Source organism: Rhinolophus sinicus, linkage group LG16 (genome assembly GCF_036562045.2).
Source record: "Rhinolophus sinicus isolate RSC01 linkage group LG16, ASM3656204v1, whole genome shotgun sequence".
NCBI lineage: Eukaryota > Metazoa > Chordata > Mammalia > Chiroptera > Rhinolophidae > Rhinolophus > Rhinolophus sinicus.
In genome coordinates this window covers 20803791-20828510 of record NC_133765.1, presented here as the reverse complement: position 1 = coordinate 20828510, position 24720 = coordinate 20803791, and the positions used below count along the sequence as shown (strand labels likewise).

Below are 24720 nucleotides of genomic sequence, written 5' to 3'. Positions count from 1 at the left end.
ATCTTGTGAGGTATAGAATATAGTTCACTTGGATATGCTTTTCTGATACGCCTGAAAGACTCTCCTCTTTAGATTCATCTAAAGAGTTAAACCTAAATTTTATGATGAAGGATTTTTAAAAATTACTTTTATTGAAGTACTTCATAAATATTAAAGGATAAGTGTATTGAAACCACTCATGTTAGCTAGTTCCCCCTCTCTCTCCTCCAAGGGTGATCATGTTGTCTCTAGGGTCCAGAGAATATGTACATGTAGCCCTAAACCTGCAGGGCTGTAGTGTATGTCCACGTTCAAGATCATGCCAGATTCTTTTCCAAAGAAGGTGAATTATTTTACAAATCCAACAGTAGTGGGTGACACTTCTTTTTGCTTTATGTCCTCAACAATCGTATTATCAGTCTTTTAAAATTTTTGCCAATCTTGTGCATATACAGTGGTATCTCGGTGTCATATTAATTTGCATCTTTATATTTACTCATGAGGTTGAACATCGTTTTGTGTATTTATTGGCCAATCTTTTTGTCTCTTCTATCAAATACTTGTTTCGTGTCTTTTGGCCATTTTTCTCTTGGATTGTTTTCTTTGTTGGTTATGTCTTCTCTCAGTTTGTGACTCATTTTTCCTTTTTTCAAATAAAGTTTCAAGGGCTTGATCTTCGCCTTTAAGTTTTGAATAATTCTGAAGTTGATTTTTGCATGCGGTGTAAGGGAGGGATCTAACTTATTTTTTTCCATATAAACAAATAACCTGTTGTCTCAGACCAGCCTATTGAGTGACCTTTCCTATCCTCCGTGATCTACAGAACCACATCTTGACTTAGCAGAGTGAGGCACATCCAGAAGATATGCTAGTGTCTTCTATTCCTCTCTTCGATTTTTTGGTAATTTTTGTCCCCTGCAGTAGCTGAGGCACCTTTATTTTGCTGTGTGCAGAGCTGAGAGCACTAGAGGCCATCAGTAAGTAGGACTCTGGTGTTTCACTCCACACGTTCCTCTCAGGCTTTCTGCTGCCCACAGAGCCCTCAGACCGAGATGCAGTAGCCCCGGTGAGCTGTAGGCAGCCAAGTTAATTTGTGGGTTTGACATTTCTCCTGCTTCCATGGCCACAGATTCTTCAGCTCTGTATCGGGAACCATGATCTTTTCATGAGGAGAAGGAAGGCTGATTCTTTGGAAGTTCAGCAGATGAAAGCCCAGGCCAGGGAGGAGAAAGCTAGAAAGCAGGTGAGCAAGACCAGGTTTGGATGGCTGTTGTCGCTGCGTGGTGGTCTTGGCCTGGGAGGTAAGGAGTGGTGGTGGGCGGACTGGAGTCATTTGGTCACGGATGTGCCTACTCTTATTTTATCCCTTTTGGGTCTTTCTTGGCTGATGCCCAGCTGGTGGAGTATCAGCTCTGGAAATGAGGAATAAACTCTAATAGCATATCTAAAAGAAATGTCTTTAGTTATTTTCCACTGAAGTGAAGTAAGTAAAGTAGGAATAGATAGCCTGCATGTATCCATCCATCCATCCATCCATCCATCCATCCATCCATCCATCCATCCATCCCATCCATCCATCCATCCATCCATCTCTCGTCCAGTGTAGCTAAGCTTTCTTTTTGCCTGCCTGTCTCCTTTTCCTGGACGTCTCCTTTTCTAATGAGATGGTGATAGAATGCATGGCAGCATTTCGTGCCTGCTGCTGGAATGCTAATTAGACTCCGGCTGCACTTCCTCACTGTAGATCAGCCCAGGCGGCACGGCGCCCACCACGGGAGGTGCCAGGAGTGCCCATCAGCAGACTGGATGATCTACATCATTGTTTTCTACTCATAGATCATTTCGACTCACCGAAATCTACTCAACTAATCTGAGCCTTGCTGCTGAGAATATTAATTGTGGTTTTGGACGAACTATTAGATAGAGGAGCAGCAGCTGCAGTCGGCTGCCCTCAGGCCTTGCAGGCTCGGAGGTCTAATAGTCAGTTTGTGTGCAGCTCGCTCCGATCTGGGGACTTCGGCCAGGCAGGCTCCCGGGCCTGAGAATCAGAGTGAAATGCCCAGTGTGGTGCAGTGTGCCTGCAGCTCTCCATCGTTTTGCTTTCTGAGACGGCAGGCCATACATGCACTCTTTGGGATGCTTTGAGGATGGTAGAATGGGTTTTGTTGTTGCACAGAGAAATGCTCCTGAGCCAGCACAGGGTCACAGTGGCAACTCTCAGAAGAGCCCCCCCTCTGACCTCTTTTGCGGCAGAGCAACGCTTAGAAGTGAGAGATCTGAAAATGGCAAGTTGAGTGTAGGCCTTTGGGCTGTGGCAGAGACGAGCATGAACACACCCCAGCAGCCCTGCACTGGCTGTAGAACAGCAGAGGAACATCCCTGGCACCTGGCAACTGCAGGTCAGGGGCGCCATGTCCCCTGGACAGACACTGACCTTGGAGCCAGATGTGACACTTAGTATCTGATGCTAGTAAATGACTTACCTTCTAGACCTGTTTTCTCATCTGTCACGTGGTGCTATTGATACCTCTTCTCTGCCTCAGATCAAAGGACGTATTGAACCTGAAAATCTTTGTAGCTTAAACTGCTTTGCAAACAGGAGGTCCCTTATTATGGAGGTGGAGGTCTCAGGGAGAGTGCAGTGCTGGCAATGGAGGGGATAGCCTGCGCTTTTTTCAAGTGGAGAATAATGGAAATATAGTTATCCACCTAATGGAAATCGTAAGACGATGGAAATTAGAGAACAAATTGGCCAAGCTTTTCATTGACCTGCAAGAGGAAAATTGGAGAAGAGTTTACAGCATTTTACTGCTTGTCTTTGCATTATTCCTTCGAAGTCCAATGTTCCTTTTTTTTGGCTTCGTATTTAGAAAAAGCAGCAGTCTTAGAAATCTTGTGTTTGCAAGAAGATCGAAGCAAGAAGTAATTAAATGTGCTTTAATTATTTAAGGAGGAAAATAGTGCAGTGGTCACTTCTGGCTTCTCCTTTCTGAATTCAGTGAGTACTGTAGGATCACGGAGAGGGGCACTTGTCCTGTGCTTGTTTGCCTTATTAAGCTCGGCATGTGGCCCAATTACTACAGTGATCCAGAAGGCAAGGGTGGTGGTGGCGGCTTTGTACTGGTGCCTTAAGCATGGGGGCTCTGCTCCCTGCCTGGCTCCCTCCTGTCGCAGGCCTGGCCCAGGAGTTGCCTCTGCGTGAGGCTGTGAGAGTCTGTGGTATGGCTGCTGCAGCTTCCTCCTGTGAAATACAATGTGTGAACTATTGATGCATCACACAGAATGATTCCATCTTCTCCGCGGGTCAGAGGCAAGAGTGGAGCTATTGTTGATGAAATTAGAAGCGGTGTGGGAGGGGTGCATATAGATTACAAATGGCGAGGTGGCTCATCCAACCGAATGAGAAAACCATTTCTGGGGCTCCATCTCAGGGAGACGGAACCTGCATTGTGTCCTGTCAGCCATAGGGCAGAGCCATGTGAGGTCTCCCAACAAAAGGGATTTTGGCAAGGTGGCTGTGTCCGCACACAGCGTGTATGTAAGAATGCCTCCTTCCATCCAGGTAGAGACCGGGCTTGGTTTTTTGTGCTTGGTTCATTTGTTCATTCACCCCTAGATGTTTTTTAATGAACACAGTTTCAACTCTGCAGCTGGCTTAGAAGGACAGAGGGTGGTGGGCGACAAGAATGACACTGGTTACTGGAAGAAAAATGTCCCCAAAGGGGAGACTCTGGACACTGGGTGTTCTCAGATCCCTGTGGCATCATAGGTCATGAGCCCCGTGACTCAGTGACTGTTCTCATCCCCCACTCCCCAGATGGAGCGGCAGCGCCTCGCTCGAGAGAAGCAGATGAGGGAGGAGGCTGAACGCACGAGGGACGAGTTGGAGAGGAGGCTGTTGCAGATGAAAGAAGAAGCGACAATGGCCAACGAAGCACTGGTGATTTCCAAGGGGTCTGGGTCCCAGGAGGCTACACGGGGACTTGCTTGGTTTGCTGGAGTTAGACCTCCCCAGGATCACAAATTAGTGACATTTGCTTTGACATTTCAGATTAAAAAAACAAAAAATCAGTGCCTTTTCTTTCCACCTGTGCTGGCAGAAGCAGATTTAGGTTGAGTTCTGTGCAGCCAAACTCCACTTTCACTGTGGGTTGCCTTTAAAGCTGGGCCTCCCAGCCTCAGCACTACTCACATTGGGGCCAGATTGTTCTTTGTGGTGGGAGCTGTCATTGAAGCATGTTGAGCAATGTCCCTGGCCTCTGTCTACTAGATGCCAGTAGCACAACCTCACCCCCCATTTGTGACAAGCAAAAATGTCTCCAAACATCGTTACATGCCCCCCAGGTGACAAAATCTCCACTGGTTTGGAACCACTGATTTAAAGGGAAAGTAGAACAGAGTTAAGTTGGTTTTTCTCTCTCATAAAGCACAAGCCTCTGTTCAAGTGGGTACTCCAAAAAGGTGTTTTCTTATAGTGCCCTATGGATGGAACCTGAGGGCCCTTCTGATAAGTGGAGGGGGGTGGCTTGTCATCTGTTGCAGAGTGTCATCTGAGAGGACACTCTCAGGAATCCGAGACTGGTGCTTGCTGATCTGAGGGTCTGAGGTCAGATCTGGTGGGACAACAGGCACGTGATCCCCACTCCAGCGGGCGGTGCTCTTCTCTCCAGATGCGGTCTGAGGAGACGGCTGACCTGTTGGCGGAAAAGGCCCAAATCACTGAGGAGGAGGCAAAACTCCTAGCACAGAAGGCCGCAGAGGCCGAACAGGAAATGCAACGCATCAAGGCCACGGCCATTCGGACCGAGGAAGAGAAACGCCTGATGGAGCAGAAGGTGCTAGAGGCCGAGGTGCTGGCACTGAAGATGGCTGAGGAGTCAGAGAGGAGGTCAGAGGTCGGGGGGCAGGCGATCCTGGGCACTGGGCCCCGGGCGAGGGGCTGCTCACCCCTAACCCTGCCCCGAGGCGGAGTCTGACTGCAGCGGTACTCAAGCTGCTTCTCCATCTCGGGGGCAGGGGAATGGTTCCTCTTTTGACAGGGTGGTGGGGACTGGTGCTTAATCTAGTTTTGCAGCTGCAGCTAGGGGAAGGGACACAGGAACACAGTTCTTTTGTTGAGTGGACATGCTTTTGCCTTTGTGATAAGCCCCTGTTCCTCTGATAGCTGTGTTTGCAGGAAAACTATTGAGCATATCCCCAGACTTAACTTTTAGCTGAGGAGATGTAAGGAGGCTCTTCTTATATTTAAAAAATGTGGTTCTTTTCCCTTTTAATTTAGGGGGCACGTGGGGAGACAGCAGCTATTTAACGTAGCAACTAGGCACCACTTCCCTGCAGCCCTTGCTTGGTGCTAAGGCTCCTGAGGTAGATGCGAGAGGAGTGATAGGATCCTCTCTGGCCAGGATGCTGCGGCTCACGAACAAGTTGAAGGATGGAACTGTCGCCTGTACTTTTCTAAGACTATTCTAGGCTCTGGACTGTTCTGGTCCAGCAGCCTTCAGATAAACACTGGCACATTCTCCACAGCATTTGATTCTTCGTTTAGAATACCTGAATCTGGCTTTTCGCCACCAGGGTGCATTCACTACAGTTGTCCTCCCCGCTTTTTCATGTCATTATGCAAATATGGTGCCTCATTTCCTGCCCTTTCCCGGGCTGCTTTCTTTCTGTGTTCAGGTCACTTCCCCCATGAGTGAGGCATGTTGGGTTGGGTTCTGTGTCCTGCAGGGCAAGGACCTGCACCAAAGCAGGAGGCCCCAGTGATGGCGCCTGAGGAAGTTGGCCCTCACCTGTAGTTGTTTTACTTGGGGCTTGGGAAGAATCAGTTCTTTCACTTCCTGCCCTCTGTGATCCAATATAAGACCTTTGATCCACCAGACTGTTCCTTTGCCCATCCCACTCACCCAGAGTTGAAGCAGAGAAAGCTTCGGTGCCCTCCCCCAACTCCCCTCCCCCTCCCCTAATTTCAAAGGTTCCTACTTGACTCTTCGCACTAGCTTCCCTGCTTTTCCAGTTGAAGTGAATACTACCTGGGAATGTTGTCCTTGCTTTGGAAGTTCTGATTTCATGTAAATGTCTCCCCACCCCTTCACCATCCTTGTTTGCCTGATCTGGTGCCATCCTTGGGATGCACGCAGGTCCTTCCTGTCCAGGGGGATAAGAGGGAGAAGGGGTCTCTTCCCTCCACCTGTCATCTTCTGTGGAGCTGATGGCTGCTCCTTTCCGTGCAGGGCCAAGGAGGCCGATCAGCTGAAGCAGGACCTTCAGGAAGCTCGCGAGGCAGAGCGAAGAGCCAAGCAAAAGCTCCTGGAAATCACCACCAAGCCCACATACCCGGTGAGCCTGGGTGGGGGCCACCAAGACCTGGTCACTTTCCCTTCCCTCCCAGCCCTTCACTTCACCTGGCAGTGCCTTCAGGGTGACCGTTCAAGCAAACACATGGCAGAATGAGTGAAGCAGAGAGCCTGCAGTTAGGGCCGGGGTAGAATACCTGGTCTGCCACTTGGCCTTGGGCTAGTCAGTCACCTCTCTGGTTGCCTAGATAACAGGCAAGAGAACTTGATCTCTAACCTCTTAGTGCCAAGCTGAATATAATCTTCAACTACCAGTATGTACTGTATACCATAATCGTAGCTCTGGTCGGATACTCTGTATACCTCACATGATCTGCTGTGCAAGAGCCAGCTTCCAAACTCAATTTGGAGGCAACATGAATTGAGTTTGTATACAGACAGGGTGCACAGGTGCCTAGAGGAGAGCTTAGCCCAGCCTGGAGGGGCAGGAGGTGCCTGGGCTGACTCTTGAAGGGTGAGTGGTTACCAGCCAGGTGGGGAGGAGACAACAGGGTGTTCTGGGCAAGTGCACTGCAGTCACACACACAGCACAGACATGCATGCAGCAGAGGCAGGCAGCACAGGGCACAGAGGCATGAGCTGCCCAGGGTTGGAGGTGGAGGGAAATGTAAGCAGTTTGCTATTGTCATCTGTTCTGGTTATCTATCACCATGCAGCAAGCCATCCGAAGCCAGCCACATGGCTCCAACAACCTTCTCTCTCATGGCTCTGTGGGTCGACTGCACCAGTGGTCCTTCCTTGGGATCTCTGAGGCAGCTGCAGGCAGACGGCAGCTGGGACTGGAGTCTTCTGAGGGCTACCCTGGGCCAGACACCCGGGATGTGTGTGTTTTTAAAACACGCATTGAAACTAACTTTATACACTGCTCTAACAATACATAAATAAACGAACCCCGGAGGAGATTGTCCATATCGGGTTTTTAATCATATTTCATCGTATGGATGGATTGTATTTCATCTAACCAGTCCCCTATGGCTGTGTATTTAGTCTGTTTTCTTTTGCAATTATGAAAAACACTGCACTGAACATCCCAGAACATAAATCTTTGCACGTACGTGCGGCTGTATCAGTAGAATAAATTCTCATCAATAGGACTTGAGCTCAAAGAAGACAGTTGTGATGGGAGGCCAGGGTGGTGCTGGGGGGCAGGGCCTGTGCCGTCCCCACTGCTTTTGTGGCTACTGGAGGGTCGGTGGTTAACCCAGCAGTGCCCCTCTGTTCTTGTAGAACGCGAACCTCCTAATTGGCGATTTCTTATTCATAGCCCATGAACCCGATTCCAGCACCTTTGCCTCCTGACACGCCAAGCTTCAACCTCATTGGCGACAGCCTGTCGTTCGACTTCAAGGATACGGACATGAAGCGGCTTTCCATGGAGATAGAGAAAGAGAAGTACGTACGTAGTCTCCCCAGCCCTGTGCCCTGCTGGGGGCAGCCAGTGAGCTGGAGTGAGTGGGTCTGGGCCTGGGGACAGTGGAGGGTCACTGCCACAGCCCGTCGCCAGCTCCTGCAAAGGTTTGCTCTGTTCTCACCCACTGGAGGAAGAATGTCCTAATCAGAAGTGAAGGCCTACAGACGAGCATTCAATCTTCCAGGATGAAAATGACACTTGATTGGTGACCTGGAGATGAGAGCGGCTCAAAAACGTCACCTCAAGTATAGGACTGGCTGTTGGGAGCTCTGAGTTGGTCAGACTGCTGTGCTCTGTTGGTAACAGAGCACGTGCTAATGTTCTAACATAGTAACAGAACATGTTTCCTGGTTGTGTTCTCTGGCAGCTAAGATCTGCAGCATCCCATGTCTACAATGAGGGGGAGAGAGAAGAAACTCAGGCTTGAGGCCAAGGAAAAGGAACACTTGGGTTGGGCCCCCCCTGCTGTGTGGGGCAGCATTGAGCGCAGCCCTGCATACCCGGTTCACAGTAGCACCTGCTGCATTGGTCAGTGGAACTGGATCCGAGATGGCAAGGAGTCCCACTGCAGAGGAGATATAACCGAGGTCCCCCTAGTTCCCAGCCGCAGATAAACTGGCTGACTCTGCCAACTGCTAGCCAGAGAACAATCATGATAGCTGCCACGTACTGAGTGCCTGGGTGTCAGCGTGTTTTAGCTTTTATCTCATTTCACTCCCATTAACTAACATCAAACTGACATCAAAGTTAGGTTTTAGTGTTCTCATTTGTAAATGAGAACCCAGATTGGAAGCATTTAATGCACTCACCCTGCATCACCGGATTCAGCTCCGAGCCCGTCTGAGCCTCTGTGCTTTAATTTTATACGGTATCTCGGGACAGCCCTCTTGGGACTGCATCTCCTTGGATCTCAGGGTGGGCAACCATGAGCCGGGCTGTGGCTCTTCGGGTTCTCACACTGAGAACCAGAGCCTCTATCTGTGGTGTCTGCTGTCAGAGTTCCCCTTCCAGCCGTCCGCCATTGTCTAGGCATGCTAAGTGTCACGTGGTTGTGATTAGGGTGAGGCTACGTCCTGTCCCGTGTCCTGATACCTTCTAGTTTCTATTTCCTTACTTATTAGCTACCTGTGCACACGTTGACGGAATCCATATACTCGCATGGGAATCACTACAGAATATTCCTTGGTGTTTGTGTTGCATGGTTTGTCTGGCCATACCCTTGTAGTTGGACCCTTTGAGGATGATTTCCAGATTTTCACCATCATAGACACAGTGCCTCTGCCTGCAAGTGATGGTGGGGATTTTTTTCTTCCTGGTATTGGCTGAGTGAGTGTCCATCATCTTTAGGAGATGACATCCCCAAACAAGGAAGGATGTAGCGATGTGGCCACAGTCAGTCAGAAAAGGTCACTTGAATGGAATTACTTCTCTGAGAAGGGTTGAAACAAGATGGTTTTGAATGTCAGGAGGCTTGTTTCATGTGTTGGTTTTTGTACAGATGAAAAACGATCTATTACAACTGAGATTTGTAGAGCACTTTATGAGAGTTTACAGTAGAATAGAAAAAGGTTTTCCTATACTGTATTTAATTCTGACCACAGCCCTGTGATCATTATCCCAATTTTATGGACGAGGAAACAGATTCAGACCAGTTAAGTGACTGGCCCAAGCTCCCACGGCCCGTGAATGGCCCAGTAGAGACATGAACCCCAGGCTTCAGAGCCTGGATCCTGTGCCGAGTGGCTTGTAGGTCGGGAGCATCTCAACCCTGATATGTGTCTCCCTGGGGCCAAAGCCGTGACGCACCATGTCCTCTTGCTGGCAGAGTGGAATATATGGAGAAGAGCAAGCACCTGCAGGAGCAGCTCAACGAACTCAAGACTGAGATCGAGGCGCTGAAACTCAAAGAGAGGGAGACGGCCTTGGATATTCTACATAACGAGAACTCGGACCGGGGTGGTACCAGCAGCAAGCACAACACCATTAAAAAGGTACCAAGTCTCTTGTCTTTCGCTGATCAGGACAGTCATTAATGAAATGTGAGGTTGGCGTCTGGTTTCCTCGGTAGCCAAGTCATTCGACTGTTGTCATTTTTTATATGCACTTAGTTGAGGAAAGTTTTTGATGCGTGCCAAAAAGGGAATTTAATCTGCCAGTGACTGTGAACCCTTTGGCTTGATGGAAGGGGAGCTTTTAACACAAGCATTTCATGATGAAATGAATCACTGTTACTGGATGGGGTTTGATCCATCATTTAGCAGTAAACCAATTCTGTCTTTTAAGCCTAGGGGAGTTATGCCCAGGGAGCTGCCTTAATTAATGAGAAAGCGAAATGAGATGGAGGCTATTGAGAATGGACTCTCCCGCTAGCCTTTTTGTGTTTTTTAAGTGGCAAGGATTATAAAATTCTGTTCTTGATTTAAAAACGAAACTCTGAATTTAGATATGTTTCATTGTTTTCCTCTTTACCTTAGCCCTTAAAATGGTCTCCCAGTTTCAGGAATATTTGTTTTCAGTGGTTAAGCTGTGTCTGAAAACTCTAAGATATCTGCATCTACTTGCCGTCATTCATAGGTACAGTTGGGAGCCCTGAATTCTCTTGACTGCAGTTAGTATTGACAGCGGGTGGAGAATTCCTTTTAATAGTGTAACCTAGAAGGAAAGACCTTTCCATGTTCCACATTCTTCTTTCCTCTGGCTTCTGTCATTTGCTGCATTTCCCTTCCAAAAACCAAATTATTAAACAATTAGCAAAACGGAAGATGAACTGAGGCTTCAGCCCGCGAGCAGAGAAGTGAAATGATGACTCGGCCAGTGAGCCAGTCAGGCCTCGGAGGAGCTGCCCCAGACCCCTCCCCACCCCCCACTTACTCATCTGGGCACCCGGAGTGGTCTCAGCTTTGCGGCTGCTGCAGTGAGCCGGGGCTTCAGCCACAGGAACCTAGAGTGCTGAAAGCTGGAGAGACCCATTTCCAAGCCATAAAAACAAACACATGAACTCGTTTGTCACAATTTCAGGCCTGTCTGAGCATTTTTTGCAAATGGCACACGTGGCATTGTTGATATCACAGGGTATGTTTTTGTTTTTCTTCATTTTATTTTGCTGGTTTAGCCTCAAGCCCAAGGCAGAAGACCTATCTGCATTTGAATCCTCAAAGTAGGTTATTCCCAGGTACTCTGTATGTGGTGATGGTACTGCCCTCTGTGATACTAACCCATGCATGAGCTTGCCTGTCTCTGTCCCCGGGCCATGCTGCGCCCTCCCGAGGACAGGTGGTGCCTGGGTACTGGCCGAAGCATGCTTTGAGTCTGAGAGCAGGCGTCCGCCCTATGGGGCCAGATCAGCCTCCAGGCGCCCAGAAGAGCCTCATTCTGAAGAGCATGTCATGTGGCTGTAGGACCGGTCGTCCTTCCCATGTTGTGTCACTGTTGGGCTGGAGAAGGTCACTGCTTCTTGTCCAGTCAGGTCTGTCTAAAAGTCCTTTGTCTTGGTGGCGTATTTCTTAGATAATAACCCTAGCATGGAAATGGGGTAAATTTGGGTGTTTTTAAGAGCGGTGTCTTTAACTCAGGATCAAGACCTTTCATGTGGTGACAGCCTCTGAAGACCCGTGGTCATGCCTGACAGCTTCTGGTCATGGAATGAGCAGGCTGCCCCTGCTCGCTCATTTCCGTTACAGCCTCCCCTTTCTGTACACATCCATTTTCCTTGTCAAGTAAAGCAAACCAATAGCACAGGGGTCTGATGTGTAGTCAGTCTCAGTGGACCGTCTGTCCGTCAGCGCTCAAAAGGCCGTCTCTGCTTCAATTCCTCCACAGCCTGGGGCGGAGCTGCCATCCGAGTGAACGCATATTGGGACAGTGCACTTGCGGGCACCCGATAGACGGGCAGTCAGTGGTTGCTGAGAGAATTAATTGAATGAGGGCTGCTTGCCTTCCGCAACAGTTCGTTATTGTCCCCACATGCCTAGGCAGGGGAGAGGCGTTATTATGCCCGGGAATAAAACAACATCCTGCCTCTGCTCCTCACCTAATCCCCAGAAGTCCCCAAGCCAATGAGGCCCAGAACATCTGACAGTTACGTAGGATGTGTCCTTTGGAGTCCTCGCCGTGGTTTTTGCTACTAGAGTAAAACAAGCTCATTGGAAGCTTTCTACCAAAAAATAAGATCTGGCATAAATAGATCCCATTTGTGGTTGTTATCCAAGCAAGAGAGGTTAGCTATTAACGTCCCAGATGGATCTCATTATCAGATGAATTCGAACTGTCAGTGGTTCCAAGAACCCATGGCATAAACCCCGGTTTTATTTAGCGGGCTCCTATTTCTTCAGCTTTCCTACCACACGTTGGTGTTGGAACACCCCAATACCAAACAGTGCATGCGCTGAGCAGGGACGACCAGCACCGGAATGGGCAGGCCAGGGGGATCATCAGCTCAGTAGTGACCCCAGGGCGCCCAGAGGACCCTGGCTGGGTCCACTTTCGTTTCCTGGGCTTGGTGGCTCGCACAGGGGCAAGCAGAAAGTCCCTTTTTATTGCAGCCTGTGCTGTCAGATATTTCCCATATGTGACTGCCCTGTTCACCTTGGTACGATTTCATCTTTCCTCTCTCTGTAACGATTCAGAGCTCTTAAATGCGTCAAGGGGCCTGATTCGGACTGTCAGTTCTCACTGAGCTATTATTATAGACAAACGAGGTTTGATTTGTAGTCAGATTTGTCCTGCTGCTAGGACATACAGAAGGCTTTTCTTTTAATGTCTTCATATGAACTTGTTTTCAAAGCAGGCTGCCAGCCTCCAATTAATCAAAAATTCTGATGAATCAAGGGTTAATAAAAGCACGGACTTGGCTTTCAATACAACTGGAGTTGTCTCAGCATCACTGGATTTAATAGTGGTAGTTTTAGCTCCACGTCAAGTTTGATGCATTTTCCATTTTTTTAGACTTTGGTGGTCCCTGTGGCCAGGACTGACAACCTGCCACCCCCCTGTGCTGGGGTGGCTCTGGGGTTGTGGCTGCTGCAGTCTGGGCTGAAGTGAGCCAAGCTGGAGAGAAACACCACTGCAGGCTTTGGAAGTGTGGGTACCTAGAATGTCAAGGGCAGAGCTCCATCAAGAAAGTCTGGGATGAGAACTGCAAAGGCTGGTGGTGAACTGGAGAGTTTCCAATATTCTGAAAGCTCATTAATCTTGGTTCAAACCAGCCTGCATTGATTTTTGTTGTGTTTTTAATGTTTTTTGATCATAGATTTCTACAAGGATGGAATGGTTTCCCCATCTACCATGATCCGGGCTCCTCCTTGCTCTCGGTAATCTTCTGCCTCACCAAGAGGTCTCAGTGTCTCACCTGCCTCAGTGGTACCTCTGGGGGCTGGGGAACACTTAAGCTAATTCCAAGGGTTTACCCTTGGGTTACTAGGGGGTTGCCATGTTCCCTTGGGAATGCTGAGAGGCAGTTCAGTCCAGTTAACTAGGGCGACACTGCTCTGCCACTTTCTTTCTCTGTAATTCTTTCTCGTAAGGCTCAGTGTTGTCATCTGGTCCTTACCCCCCAGGATTGTTGTGAGGATTGAATGCGGTAATACACATAAGTGCTCAGCTAGGGCTTAAAAATATGTGAGAAACAGATCTGCTTGTGAGCCTGTGGTGAGGAATGCACCACATTTCCGTACACCACTTGTGATACGTGTATCCACTAATTGTATTAATTTCCACGTATCTGAAGGTAAAAACCTTTAAAAAGCCAGAATTAACTTCCCTGCTTACTATCTGATTTGGGTTTGCAAGGGTATATTTTTCTCCTTCTGCTAACTCCCCACATTTCCACTTTTTCCCAATTGATAATCTGTGCAATTGGTTTGGTATTTGCATCTGAGTCAGAGAGTCACCAGGAATCGAAAGCCACCCTTGGGAATTTAGATTTGTTTCATTCTCAGGGGCAGTGGCAGCAACACGTATTCCTGGCATCTGTGTGTTTTGGAGTGAGGGCGTGAGGTCCGGCAGTGAGGCCGGGGACGGGGACACAGGTGTCCTGGCTCGATCTTGTTGCCTGCAGAGCCATCGTGCTGATGAGGTGAGCAGTGGCCAGGTGTGAGTGAGCTGTGCAACACACTTTGGAGGTGAAAATGCAGTCCTGGAGCATACACACTTCAGGGCCCTGCTTTCATCCCCTCTCAAGGGACAGGTTTCACTCCCTGGTCCTGAGTGGCAGCAGATTTATCATCGTTTCTGCGCCCGTAGCCTCCGAGGGAGCACAGAATTTTAAAGGAAATCGACAGATGAGAAATCACAGGGGTCGTAGAACTTAGCTTATTTTATTAGTAAGTGGTTTGGACCACCGAGGTCCAGCTGTGGTTTCCGCCAGTGGAGGAACAGGAATGAGGAGCCGTGACATTTATCTGAAGCTCTAGCCACCTCTCTTGGAACAGGAAGACATAAAAGTCCAATGTCATCTTCAATTTGCGCAGACTTCCGTTGGAGATGCAGGGCTGGTGAAGTGAAGTAGAACACTTAACACACCCGGGGAAGTGATAAATCACAGGGCAAGATCGAATATGCGTGAAAGGCGTCTCCTGCAATTAAAGCAAACTGCCAGAGCCTCCCTGGTGACCTCTGGTCTGCATCGCCTGCCTCAAAGAGGGCTGCTACACAGTTCATATTGCATGTGTGGTTAATATGTGTTCAGCCTTCCCCTGACCCCAATCATGGGAGCCCAGTGGCTCTGCCTACTTTGGAAACAGCATTGTTTCGTGGACCATCCTCTGCCCTGACATAAAAGGCAGTGCACTGGCTGTCTGGCTCCAGGACCTTCTCTTTGTTGTTGTTGGAACCCCACAGAGGAGGGAGGGAAGGGGAGAAGAAAGGGGAATGGGAATGGGAGTGGGGTGGGGAGCAAGGATTAGCAAGGAGCACAGCTGCACCAGCTGTGGACGCAGAACATGTAGAAGAGAGAGCAGTGGCCATCTGGACTCTTCCGGCTCTGGGAAGCACAGGGAAGGTGCTGGAGGTCTGGGCTGTCTTAGGGAGTGCGCCCCTCCTGGGTGTGATGCCAGGGCCCAGCCCGAAAGGGGGCTCTCTCTCTCTGACACGCACGCACGTACACACACACACACACACACACACACACGCACTTGCGAAATGTCCCAGCGCCCGGCTCCTCTTCACAGTTGAGGGCTTAGGGTTTTCCTGCTTGTTTCTGGAAGCTCTCCAGATAGAAAATTCTACCAGCCTCTTTTCCAAAAGACCACGACCCAGTGCCTTTTTGGTTGGGAGACTTTGCCCGTCAAGCAGTTGCCCTGTGGGGGGTATGGAGGAGTCTGTAAAGCCTGCCTTGCCCTCCTGGCATCTACTATAGCCATTTAGAAGTGCCTGAGGATATTACTGGGCCTTATTTGATGCAGTAAAACATCCCATTTGGTCCCTCAGCACTGAAGATATGTTTCAGTGCAGCTTTCCTCCGGCACCTGATTTGTTACTGCAACAGTGGGAGGGAAGAGATAGGATGCAAACTCATTCTGCGGGCTCAGGTTCTGTTATGATCTTTCCGTGATTTCCCTCCTGATAGTGGCAATTTGAGAATGACATCAGTAGATCTGCACCTTTTTCCTAAGGTGCTCACTCAGAGTGTTCAGAGCTATCAGCCTCCACCTGCCCAATGAGGTGAATAGGGCAGATTAGTCCATTTTCCAGGTGGAAGAATGGAGTAGCAAAGGGTCCTGCCAGCATCACAGGGGCAGACACCAGTTTCCAGCCATCTTCTGCTTTAGGTCCCTACAGGATTAATAACACAAAAGGGACCCTCTGGGTTCTCCCTGGCAGATTTCTCTCTAGAGCACAAATTGGTTTGTTAACTGGAATAGACTTGGCCTTTCATCCCACCTCTGTTTAGGGATAAGTGTGTGAATAGCTCTCTCCGCATGCACATCCCCAGATGGCTTTTGGGTGCAAGCTGTCACTAGCAAGATGGCAGAAAAGCTTTCTGGCCAGCTTACAGCAGCTATCCCCCTTCACTGGCCCTGCCCTCATTTCAGGTTTGGAAAGCGGAATGTTTATCAAGCTCCAAGCCAAAGATTGTGTTGGAATTTGCTGCTGCTCGGTTTGCCTATCACCTTTCTGCTCCAGAGCTGGCTTTCACCTGGTGGCTCTGCGTTTCCTTTGGTATCCGCGCCCTCCCCCCGCCTTTCCTTTTCAATACATATGTAGTAGCAGAGGGGAAGTATCACATGATTTTAGGGCATGCATTTCAATTTCACTGCATTTTTATGGGTCAAGCAGAGTCTCAGCACCTGGAGTTATTAGGTTAGTATCTAAAATGGGTTCAGCGTTGTGGGTCTTATTGTTTAACATGAATTAGCTGGCCCCCTCCCACCTTCCCTTCTCCCTCTCCCGCTCCCTCCTCCCTTGGGATGAGTGGATGGAGGCGAGGGCTCCAGAGACTAGTTGGAGGAATCCTGGCACTCTGATGAGTTTTGTTCTCCCAGCTTAATTGTAGAGCTTCCTGTCTCTCATCTGGATAGCCATAGTGACGCTGTGTCCTGCCTGCCCCCCACGCCACCCCCTTTTGCGTTAGGAACCCGATGATCACAATGCAGCCTTGTGAATCAATTTTCTCTATGTGCTGATGAAAAGTGTAATTCATTCTTAATCAAGCAGCCTTGCTGCTGCAGGCTCTGTGCCCAGATACATTTAGTTACCCCCAAAAGGACTTTTAGAGGAGAGCTGGGGGGAGAGTTGGCAGTGCCACCCCCCCTGCTGTGTTTTTCCAGCAGGGGGCACTCTTGGGACGGATGCTGGAGGAGCCTGTGCAGCTGGAAGCCCTCCCCTGCGGGGGTGGGGGGAGCGGGGCAGGCTAAGAGCCACTCGTGAGCCTGGTGCTTGTCACAGGTGCCTTCCAGGCTTGCTGTCTCTAGACCCTGGGGCCATTTCTCAGGAGTATGCAGGTGCCAGATGCTTGTATCTTGAGGGGCTACCTGAAATCCTCCCCCAGCGAGCACTAGTGAGTCTGCATATTTCCTGCAGGCCTGGGTTAGGGAGAACCTGCTGGGTACCAGGTCCTTCCTACGGTTCAGAGGAGCCAGCCTCCTGTCTTTGTAAGGAGACAGACATGACTCCTGAAGCTGAACTTACTTGGATTGGGTGGACGTGTCCCTCTGGTCACACACCACACAAAGTTTGGGTAGCGTTAGGAGGTCTGGCTCTGCCAAGTGGCTCCCTCTCCTGCCCTTTCACAGCCTGGTGGCTGTCACAAACAATTGGCACTTTGATGGAGAAATGAACAGGAGGAGAGGTGACTCTGCCAGACTTGTGTCTGTCGATACTGGGCAGGAAGCAAGGGGCAGGCTCAACAGGTGGAGCTGAGCCCCCGTAAGATAAAAGCCAAGCCGTGTAGAGCTGCAGCAGAGAAAGAAAAGGAAACTTGTCTCAGAATGGAATTGGATTAGTGACAGACTCGAACAGCCGGTTCAGTCAAGAAAGAACTTAATTCCTCCTGTATTATTCACACGGCTGATTTTAATCAGATGTGAAGAGACAGCTGGAGGAGAGAAGCACTGGGGCAGCCAATGCCTGGTGAGGAGACTTCGTGTCCTTTTAGTCATTGTTGGGGAGCTGGCAAGAGCGCTGTGGCTGGAGGCTTTGCACAGAGCCCGCGTGGCTTGTCGCTTCCCGAAGGCACTGGGGACGACCCCCAGGACTCCTTTGGTTGGCCTTTGTCAGGATGCTGTGTGAGTTTTGGGCAGTGCGTGGCAAACATCGTCCCCCACTTGTCCGCAGAAGAATCCAAGAAGGTGGAGCAGATGCAGCAGGCCTCGGAACGCTGCAGCCGTTGTCCGTGAGGCCGTTTCTCTACCTGCTTACTTACTTAGGCTTTTCTCCTCCTATGAAATTCAGACAACCGTGGAGATTGGCCGTAGCAGTGGGCCTGTAGCCCACACCCCATTGAACTGGGGGAATTCGCCTCCCTCCTGGACACACTGCCCGCCCTCCCCCGCACCAGTAGGTCTGGCTGGGGGGTGCAGAGGGGTGTTGTTGGGTCATGAAAGGGAATGCAGGGGGTGGGTGGGACTCAGGACTGGCTGCCGTTCTCCCAGTGTGACATCCTGGAGGCCAGGGCCTTCGCTGGGTCATCTCGGCGGTACCCCTGTGTGCGTGTGGAGAGAGCCAGGCTGGGCACTAAGCAGAAAGGTGGACCAAACACTGACGTGGGCTCCACCTCTGGGTGGAGGGATGGTGGGGAAACCAGAACACTTGTTAGCCGATTTTCATGAGTATACAAAGAAGGCCCACAGAGAACATTTATTTTATGAAGAGCTAGCTTTGTGCCATTTCCTCTGAGCCTTCCCCTTCTATTTTATGAATACCGCCTGCCTGTAGCTGTACTGTAAATATGACAGTGAGCTTTCTAGCAAGAGCAGGTGGTGAAGGATCCCACAGGTGAGCAATGCTTGCCCGCGGAAGTGGGCGGTAGGCGGTGGGAGGCTGAGCGGAGGCCAGAGCACAGCTGGCAGGTGCCTGAGGGGACGCCTCCTGAGTTCTTTTTAGAAAACCTCCCTGTCCCTGGGCCACTGCATCCCCACCTGGGGGAAAGATGCCCCAGGCTTGTCCTTGCAGACCCTCCTCTTCCTGCCTGTCCCCCCACCCCCACCACCAGCACCCACCGTGCCCTCCTGTGTCAGACTCGGCGTGCTGGCTGGCTCGGGAGGAATGTCCAAGATAAAGGACACTGCTGAGGTGGAAGCAGGCAGTGACCGCGGTGGTAACTAGAAGGGTTTCAGCAGGGGACAGGGGGCTCATGTGGTCATTTCCTCTCACGACAGGATTCCTGATGGAATTGGAACTGCCGCGAATTGTACAGTAAGGTCTGCTGGGGGCTGAGGCCCGGCCTCCCAGTACCCTCAGTGTCAGCTGCCACATCAGCTGCCTCTGCCCGGTGGCTCTGCCTGTCCCTCTAACAGTCAAGTGCATTCTGGAAGACTGTACTCTCTCCTCTTGCCAAGGCTGTGTGTCTACGGTGCTTTCCTATTGGTACAGGACCAGAGTCCCTGACTTCGCTCGGGACCTTCCTTGGCCTGGGGTACAACTTCTGCTCTTGCAAGATAAGAGGTGGGGCTGGGCTGCTGCCGGTAGGTTGAGGAGAGGGCTTGGGGGAGCAGCCTGCCCATCCGAAGAGGGCTCTGCGTCCCAGCGAACGCATGCTCAAATAACTGGAACCTGGTGCTGCCAGAGCTGCCAAAACCCTCCCCTGGCACTTCGAGGGGACAGCCAGCACGCAACTTGGGTAGAGGATCCAGGAATTCTTGGAGCCGACAATGTACAAATGGGCAGGAGTCTCGCGGAGGCCCCCACAGCCTGGGCTTCCTGCCTGGGGAAGTGGCCAGAACTCTCGGGGGCATCCACTTGGCCTGCCTCAGAAGCCACAAAGGCCAGCGCAGCATGTGACCCTGCCTTTACCTGCAGCCCCTTCTAACATGCACTCTGCACTCTCCGCTGCTGGAAGGAGAGGAGCCAGCGTCAGGGAAGGGGAAGAAACTGGGGGAAGGGAAGAAACGTGACGCTGCTGTTAGTAATAACAGCTGTTGAGTTCTCACTGTTTGCCAGGCCTGGTGCTGAGTGCTTCACAGCGTTTCCCAGATACTCCTCACCTTACCCTGTGAGGAAGGGGCTGCCACCACCACCACTTCATGGTGGGGAACTGAGGCCAGAGCAGGTAACGTGCCCAGGGCCACCCAGCTGGTCAGTGGCTCAGGCAGCTTTGGGTCAAGTAGTCTGGCTATGCCTGTGTGCAACTTGGTGGGTGGAAGGGCTGGGGGTAAGGCCCTGTCCCCTGCAGGTCCCCTGTCCCCTGAGTAGCCCGCCTGAGGTCTTCTTGAGAGGGTGGGAGAAACCTGAGCAGAGACACTGGGTTTTACACCTTTTGATTTAAACTCTTCCCCCAAGAGGATTTCTGTCCCAGTGGTTCTCTGGTTCTCTTGCTTTCCCAGTTACCATCCTGGTTCCCATGATCACAGAGCCCATAACTCCTGGCCCTTCTCCTCAGATTGCATTTAGGGAGAAACCCATCCAAACTCAACTCCCTTCTAGAGGGAGTTCAGTTTCAGCAAAGAAATGAAAGCTTTCTCCATTCCCATCAAGAACTGGGCTTTCCAAAGTGCTTCTGAAATGGGTTCCACTGAAGAAAACAGCTCAGATGCCTCCCCACATTCAGCTTGTTAATCGGGAACTTCAAGGCCAAAAGATTTGGCACAATTTAAAGAGCCGGCTCTCAAGCTGTTTCATTTTGCGCACACTGATGCCGCCTGTCTTTGATGGTGAAATGCTCTGTTTGATGGTTTGACGTCTTCCTCCCCCTTCCATCGGAAAGCCACGAATGGTACTAAGGACTTTTCGGATTCAGAGACTGCCAGAGGGCAAGGGAATGGGCCAGACCGTCAAGCCTGCCCCTGTGGTGTAACTTCTGAGGAAAGAGGCTCAGAGAGCTCAAGGATGTCCATTGAGGCCACACAGTGAGCTGGTGGTGATAGAAGTGAATAAGCTCCTAGGCCTTCTCAGCCCGTGTGCACATCTCACCTTTCCCACACATCTCACCATTTCACTGTCATTATAACCCTATACCTTATTCATTCAACAAACATTGTTTGAGCTCCTGGTAGGTGCTAAGCACCATGTAAATGTGAGTGGTTTGGGGATATGAAGATGGAACAGCGTGTACTGTGTCCCCCTCCCTGAAAACTCTATGAGGTCCCATAGCTGGATATGGAACAGACAATTTTGCCCAAGTAGTTGATTTCAGGGGTAGAGCAGGGAGTGGCGCACTGGGGGAGGGTGCCTGTGCCAGATGCTTCTGTGTGGGGAGATCCTGGGAAGTGGCCCACAGAGTCGGGGAATTGGGGTTCAGCAGTGCAGGAGTTCGTAAACTCTAATGCCTTATCTGCCATGTCGAGAGCTTGACACTGGGAAGGCCTTATAGTTTCTGGGCAGAGGATTGCCTCCCGTGCACTGTCTCCCTGCCCAAACAAGCCCCACCTCGAAAGCTCATTGCCTCCCAGCTTGTGGATGGAAACCCCCTCTCAGCTGCCAGGTGATGGGCAAGTCTGCTTTGGAGCTACCTGGGAAACCGGAAGTGGAAGGGACAGGCTCTTCCTCATCTGACGCAGGCCTGTCTTGCCTAAGGCCACGTTGCCTTGCCCCAGAGGTGTCCCCAGGGCTTGAGGACTGAGCCACCTGCTCTGCCAAGTTGGTCTTCTGAGCCCTGAGGAAGTTGAGCAGCCCAAGCTGCACCACCAGACAGCACCCCAAGAGGCTCCTTGGAAGCTCTTGTAGACAGGAATGTGAGAACCTATTAAACTGGCTAGGGATCTGCCCTCTGTGAAACGGCAATGTGGATGACATTTTCCTGCCAACATGCTTCTGCCCTCTAGCCACCTCTCCTGTCATGTCCTCATTTGTCACCTCCTAATTTGAGTCCTGCGGCAAATCTGAAAACTTATTTGGGTTTGACCACCAGCTTCTTGAACATCTATTTGAACCATCTTCCTTTTCACTCCAAACCATCTTGGAGGTCAGTCCACCAGGCAGGATGGCGTCCTGTTGTGAAAGAGCAGAAATCTAGTCCCCCTTTCACCTTCTTCTCTGCTTCCTTGCAGCTCACCTTGCAGAGCGCCAAATCCCGAGTGGCCTTCTTTGAAGAGCTCTAGCAGGTGACTCAGCCACCCCTGGACCTGCCACTTCTGCTGCTCCCTGCACCGGCAGGATGGGTCAGACACCGTGGGAGCCACCCGTAGGTGGGCTGGCTGGGAGCTTCCATGGAGCTCTGGACCTTCCCCCAGCTGAGCGGAGAACCCAACCCCCTTCATGTGCAATTGCCTGGAACGATGACCCTGCAGAGATTTCTCTCGGGTTCTAGTTCTCCTGAGTCTTTAAATTTCTTAAGAAGTTTTTGTCTTTCCTCGTCTAATGTGTGATCCTGTATGTCCTTTGTTGGAGTCACCTGAGTTGTGCGTCTTACCTTCCAGTGCTGGCCTCCCAGCCCAGGCCGGGAAGTGTTTATGGGGAGTGAAGTGCATAGGTCCCCTGGATACCAGGAGCCTGGCGCCACCACCCTACCCCCAGGCTTCTAGAGCATTCATTTCCTCCCCTGGCAAGGAACTGGCATGCGAAGAAGCATGGCCCCCTCGAGCCCAGGCCCAGAGCGGCCTGCCCGCCCGCCTGCCTGTTACACATCATCGGGGAGCTTGCCCACAGCCCATGATGAGCCAAGGGGTGGATCCGCGGCCCAAGCAGCCCCGAGGCAGTGCTCCGGCTGCCAGGTGTAGGGAGTATGAAAGGCCGCCGTGACTGGGGGAAGACTAGGCAGAAGCTGTGACAAAGGGCTGGCTGCCAGCAGAGGGGCTGGGAGGCCAGTAGAGCCGTGAGAACATTCACTGTCCTCCTGCCCCCCCAAACCAGGGCCCCAGAGGCAGGTGGGAGCCACCGGTCTCTTCTACCTCCCTTCAGCCTTAGCCTCTCCTGCCTGTGGCGGGCTGGGGGTCCCTGGTCATGCTCTAGTCAGCACCTGGTAGCCCAGCCATGACTGGGGACCTCTGCAGGGCTCTGAGGCCCCACAGGTACTTCTTGCTGCCCCAAACACGAGTTCCATGGCCCCAGCCTACGTCGTTGATCTGAATCACCTTTTCTCCTCATGTGCCAGCAAGCCCCTCTTACCCGTTATTATACCCGGGCCTTGTTTTGCTGTTGCCCTCGTCCCCCAAAGGGTCCTTTATATTCCCTTGTGGCCGGTGTGGGGTCCCTTTGTGCCCCTCCCAGCTTGAGCTGGACGCAGGTGTCACTCACAGTTGGTGTGCCGTCCCCACTGCTGCACGAGTGCCCACTATGCCAGACAGCACGTCGTAGACCACCCCTATGGCCCACAGTGGCTCCTTGGTGTGGGACCACTGTCTTGCCCTTTCTGTACCCATGGCGTGGCACTGCCATTCCAATCCTTCCAGTAGGGCCGTTGTGCAGAGCAGGGGATTAGACTTGACCAGTGAAAAGATGCTTCTTAAATGAAGACGTGTGAGGGCCTGGAGATTTCCCGAGAGCAGAGGTGGTCTCTGGCAATCCTCTGTGGTTTGAGAAACAAGTTCACAGAAATCCTGCCTTTTTGCACAGTCAGGTTGACCTAATGGTGTCCTGGGCTGGCCGCCACCTTCTTGGGCCACATTGCCCCGTGGAAGCCAGCCCTATGTGTCACCCCAGCCCTTTAAGACACGCAGGGTGGGACTTCGCATCTGGATCCTAAGCATGGGTGTCTGTGGCAGAAAGAGTTCCTCTGGGTGTCCCCACCTCTCCAAGGCCTCTTCCCCTGAGATGTGGGGGAGCCTCACGCATTGGTAAGTAAAAGTCTGGCTCGTGGGTTGACGCTATGTCCTCAGGCTCTCCACCCATCCCTGAATTTCCATGGCAGTCACTTTCCTCCTGACATGTACATTTAATCCGTAACAGTGGCTGTGGGCACAGGAGCATGGTGGTGGTTTATAAAAGCATTGTCAGGCTTTTTAAAATTATTATTTAACTGCCATGTGTGTGTCTGGAGTCCAGGAAATGCCAAGCTATGTGGCCACAAGGGAGCCAGCTGGCGTCTGAGCTGTGGCAGGAGCCCCCTCGGGCCTGGGGAGCAGACCTGGGAGGCCGGCAGAGCCTCGCTCAGCCAGGAACACCAGCTCTCCTCGGAGGGGAGAGCTCGTGGGTACCCCCCAAACGTGGGTACGCAGAGACAGTGGTGGCCGTCAGATGGTCTTGAGCCCCAGTGGAAGAAGAAAGAATGAAAGAGGAGCTTGGTTTTCTGCAAATTGTGCCTGTGGCTCAGGGGACTGTTCTTTTTAAGTGAACGTTTTTAGGGCGGGGAGATTATAGGCAAGGAAGCCTCTAAACTCCATTGAGAGCAGGGGCCTGGCCATGACTATTTCATTACAAGCACTTCTGAGGGTTCTTGGTCAGAAGCACCATTCACGAAGTCACTGCTCAGCTAGTGACAGTCTGTGAGGCTGCGCTGTCACCCCTAGCTGTTCCACACAGACTGCCTCCTTCATCCCGATAGAGGCCCCGCCTCAGCCATAGCGGCCTTCTGACCTGTGGTATCCACTCAATTATTCACGTACCCGCCAGGCCCGCCAGACAACACCCCGTGCATTACATAACACTTCTTAAGTGACTGTGTTGTGTAATCTTGGGGGTAGGTTTCTCTCTCACCCTTTCTTTCAAGGCCTAACGGCAAGTCCAGCAGCTGACACCTAGTGAAGGTAACTAAGTGTCGTTCACTGACAGGGCTGGAGCCTCAGCCCCTGGAGGGAGGCGGCCTTGGCGGGGAGGCTTCCAGGGAAGCTCCAAACGCTATCAAAGATGTCAAACAGCCCTTTTTCCTGTGGGGCCTGAGTCTCACCTCCCATCAGGACCAGACCCTGGAAGGCTCTTTTCTGTTCTGGGGATTACTGTAATTTAAATGATTGTTTTAATAAAAATTCTAAGCCGTAAACAGTTTATCTTGGGCTTCCTCAGTTAGCTTGTTGCTCAGACCATTGAGGTGGGAAGACAGGCTTGGTGGCAAGGCCACCTCTTGTGGGTTTTGAGGAAACGGGGCCTCTGCCCTCCCTGCCTGCATTTCACCTTCAGCCCCGTGTCTTTGGTAGTAAAGGGATTCCCTTTTCCGGGCTGATGACAGCACCCCTTACTATACCTTCACCAGGGAACTCCCTTCCCTCTTTCTGTGGGGTACTGGGGTCGTGGAAGTGGTCCTGGATCAGGTCCCAGTATCTGTGTTTCCCTTCCACACACCCCTATCTGTCTTCAATTCCAGACCTGAAAACTAGGGTGCTGGCTGGGTGATCCCCCCAGGTGCTTTTGCTTCCTGGTTTCTCCCTCTGGGCTCTGGAAGAGGGGGGCGGGCGGGCATGCAGAGCCACTGGGGGCCCAGGCACTGTGTGCAGGACAAATGACGCCCTGCTG

At 51.3% G+C, this 24720-nt stretch overlaps 1 protein-coding gene across 6 annotated transcripts in view; it reads left to right on the top strand.

Annotated features, from left to right (window-relative positions):
• NF2 (NF2, moesin-ezrin-radixin like (MERLIN) tumor suppressor) overlaps positions 1–21694 on the top strand; it is a 67333-nt gene extending 45639 nt beyond the window's left edge. The window contains exons 10-17 of one of the 6 annotated variants that reach the window (XM_019743080.2): positions 1109–1222; positions 3797–3919; positions 4650–4867; positions 6210–6315; positions 7597–7724; positions 9569–9734; positions 10856–10900; positions 21384–21694. In XM_019743080.2, coding sequence (XP_019598639.1) covers positions 1109–1222; positions 3797–3919; positions 4650–4867; positions 6210–6315; positions 7597–7724; positions 9569–9734; positions 10856–10891 — 891 coding nt within the window. In that variant the 3' untranslated portion in view covers positions 10892–10900; positions 21384–21694. Of the gene's footprint in view, positions 1–1108; positions 1223–3796; positions 3920–4649; positions 4868–6209; positions 6316–7596; positions 7725–9568; positions 9742–10855; positions 10984–11315; positions 12604–12991; positions 13048–21383 lie in introns of those variants that run through there. The other 5 variants (XM_074321860.1, XM_019743081.2, XM_019743079.2 and 2 more) reach the window with 5 other exon arrangements.
• The last annotated feature ends 3026 nt before the right edge of the window (positions 21695–24720 follow it).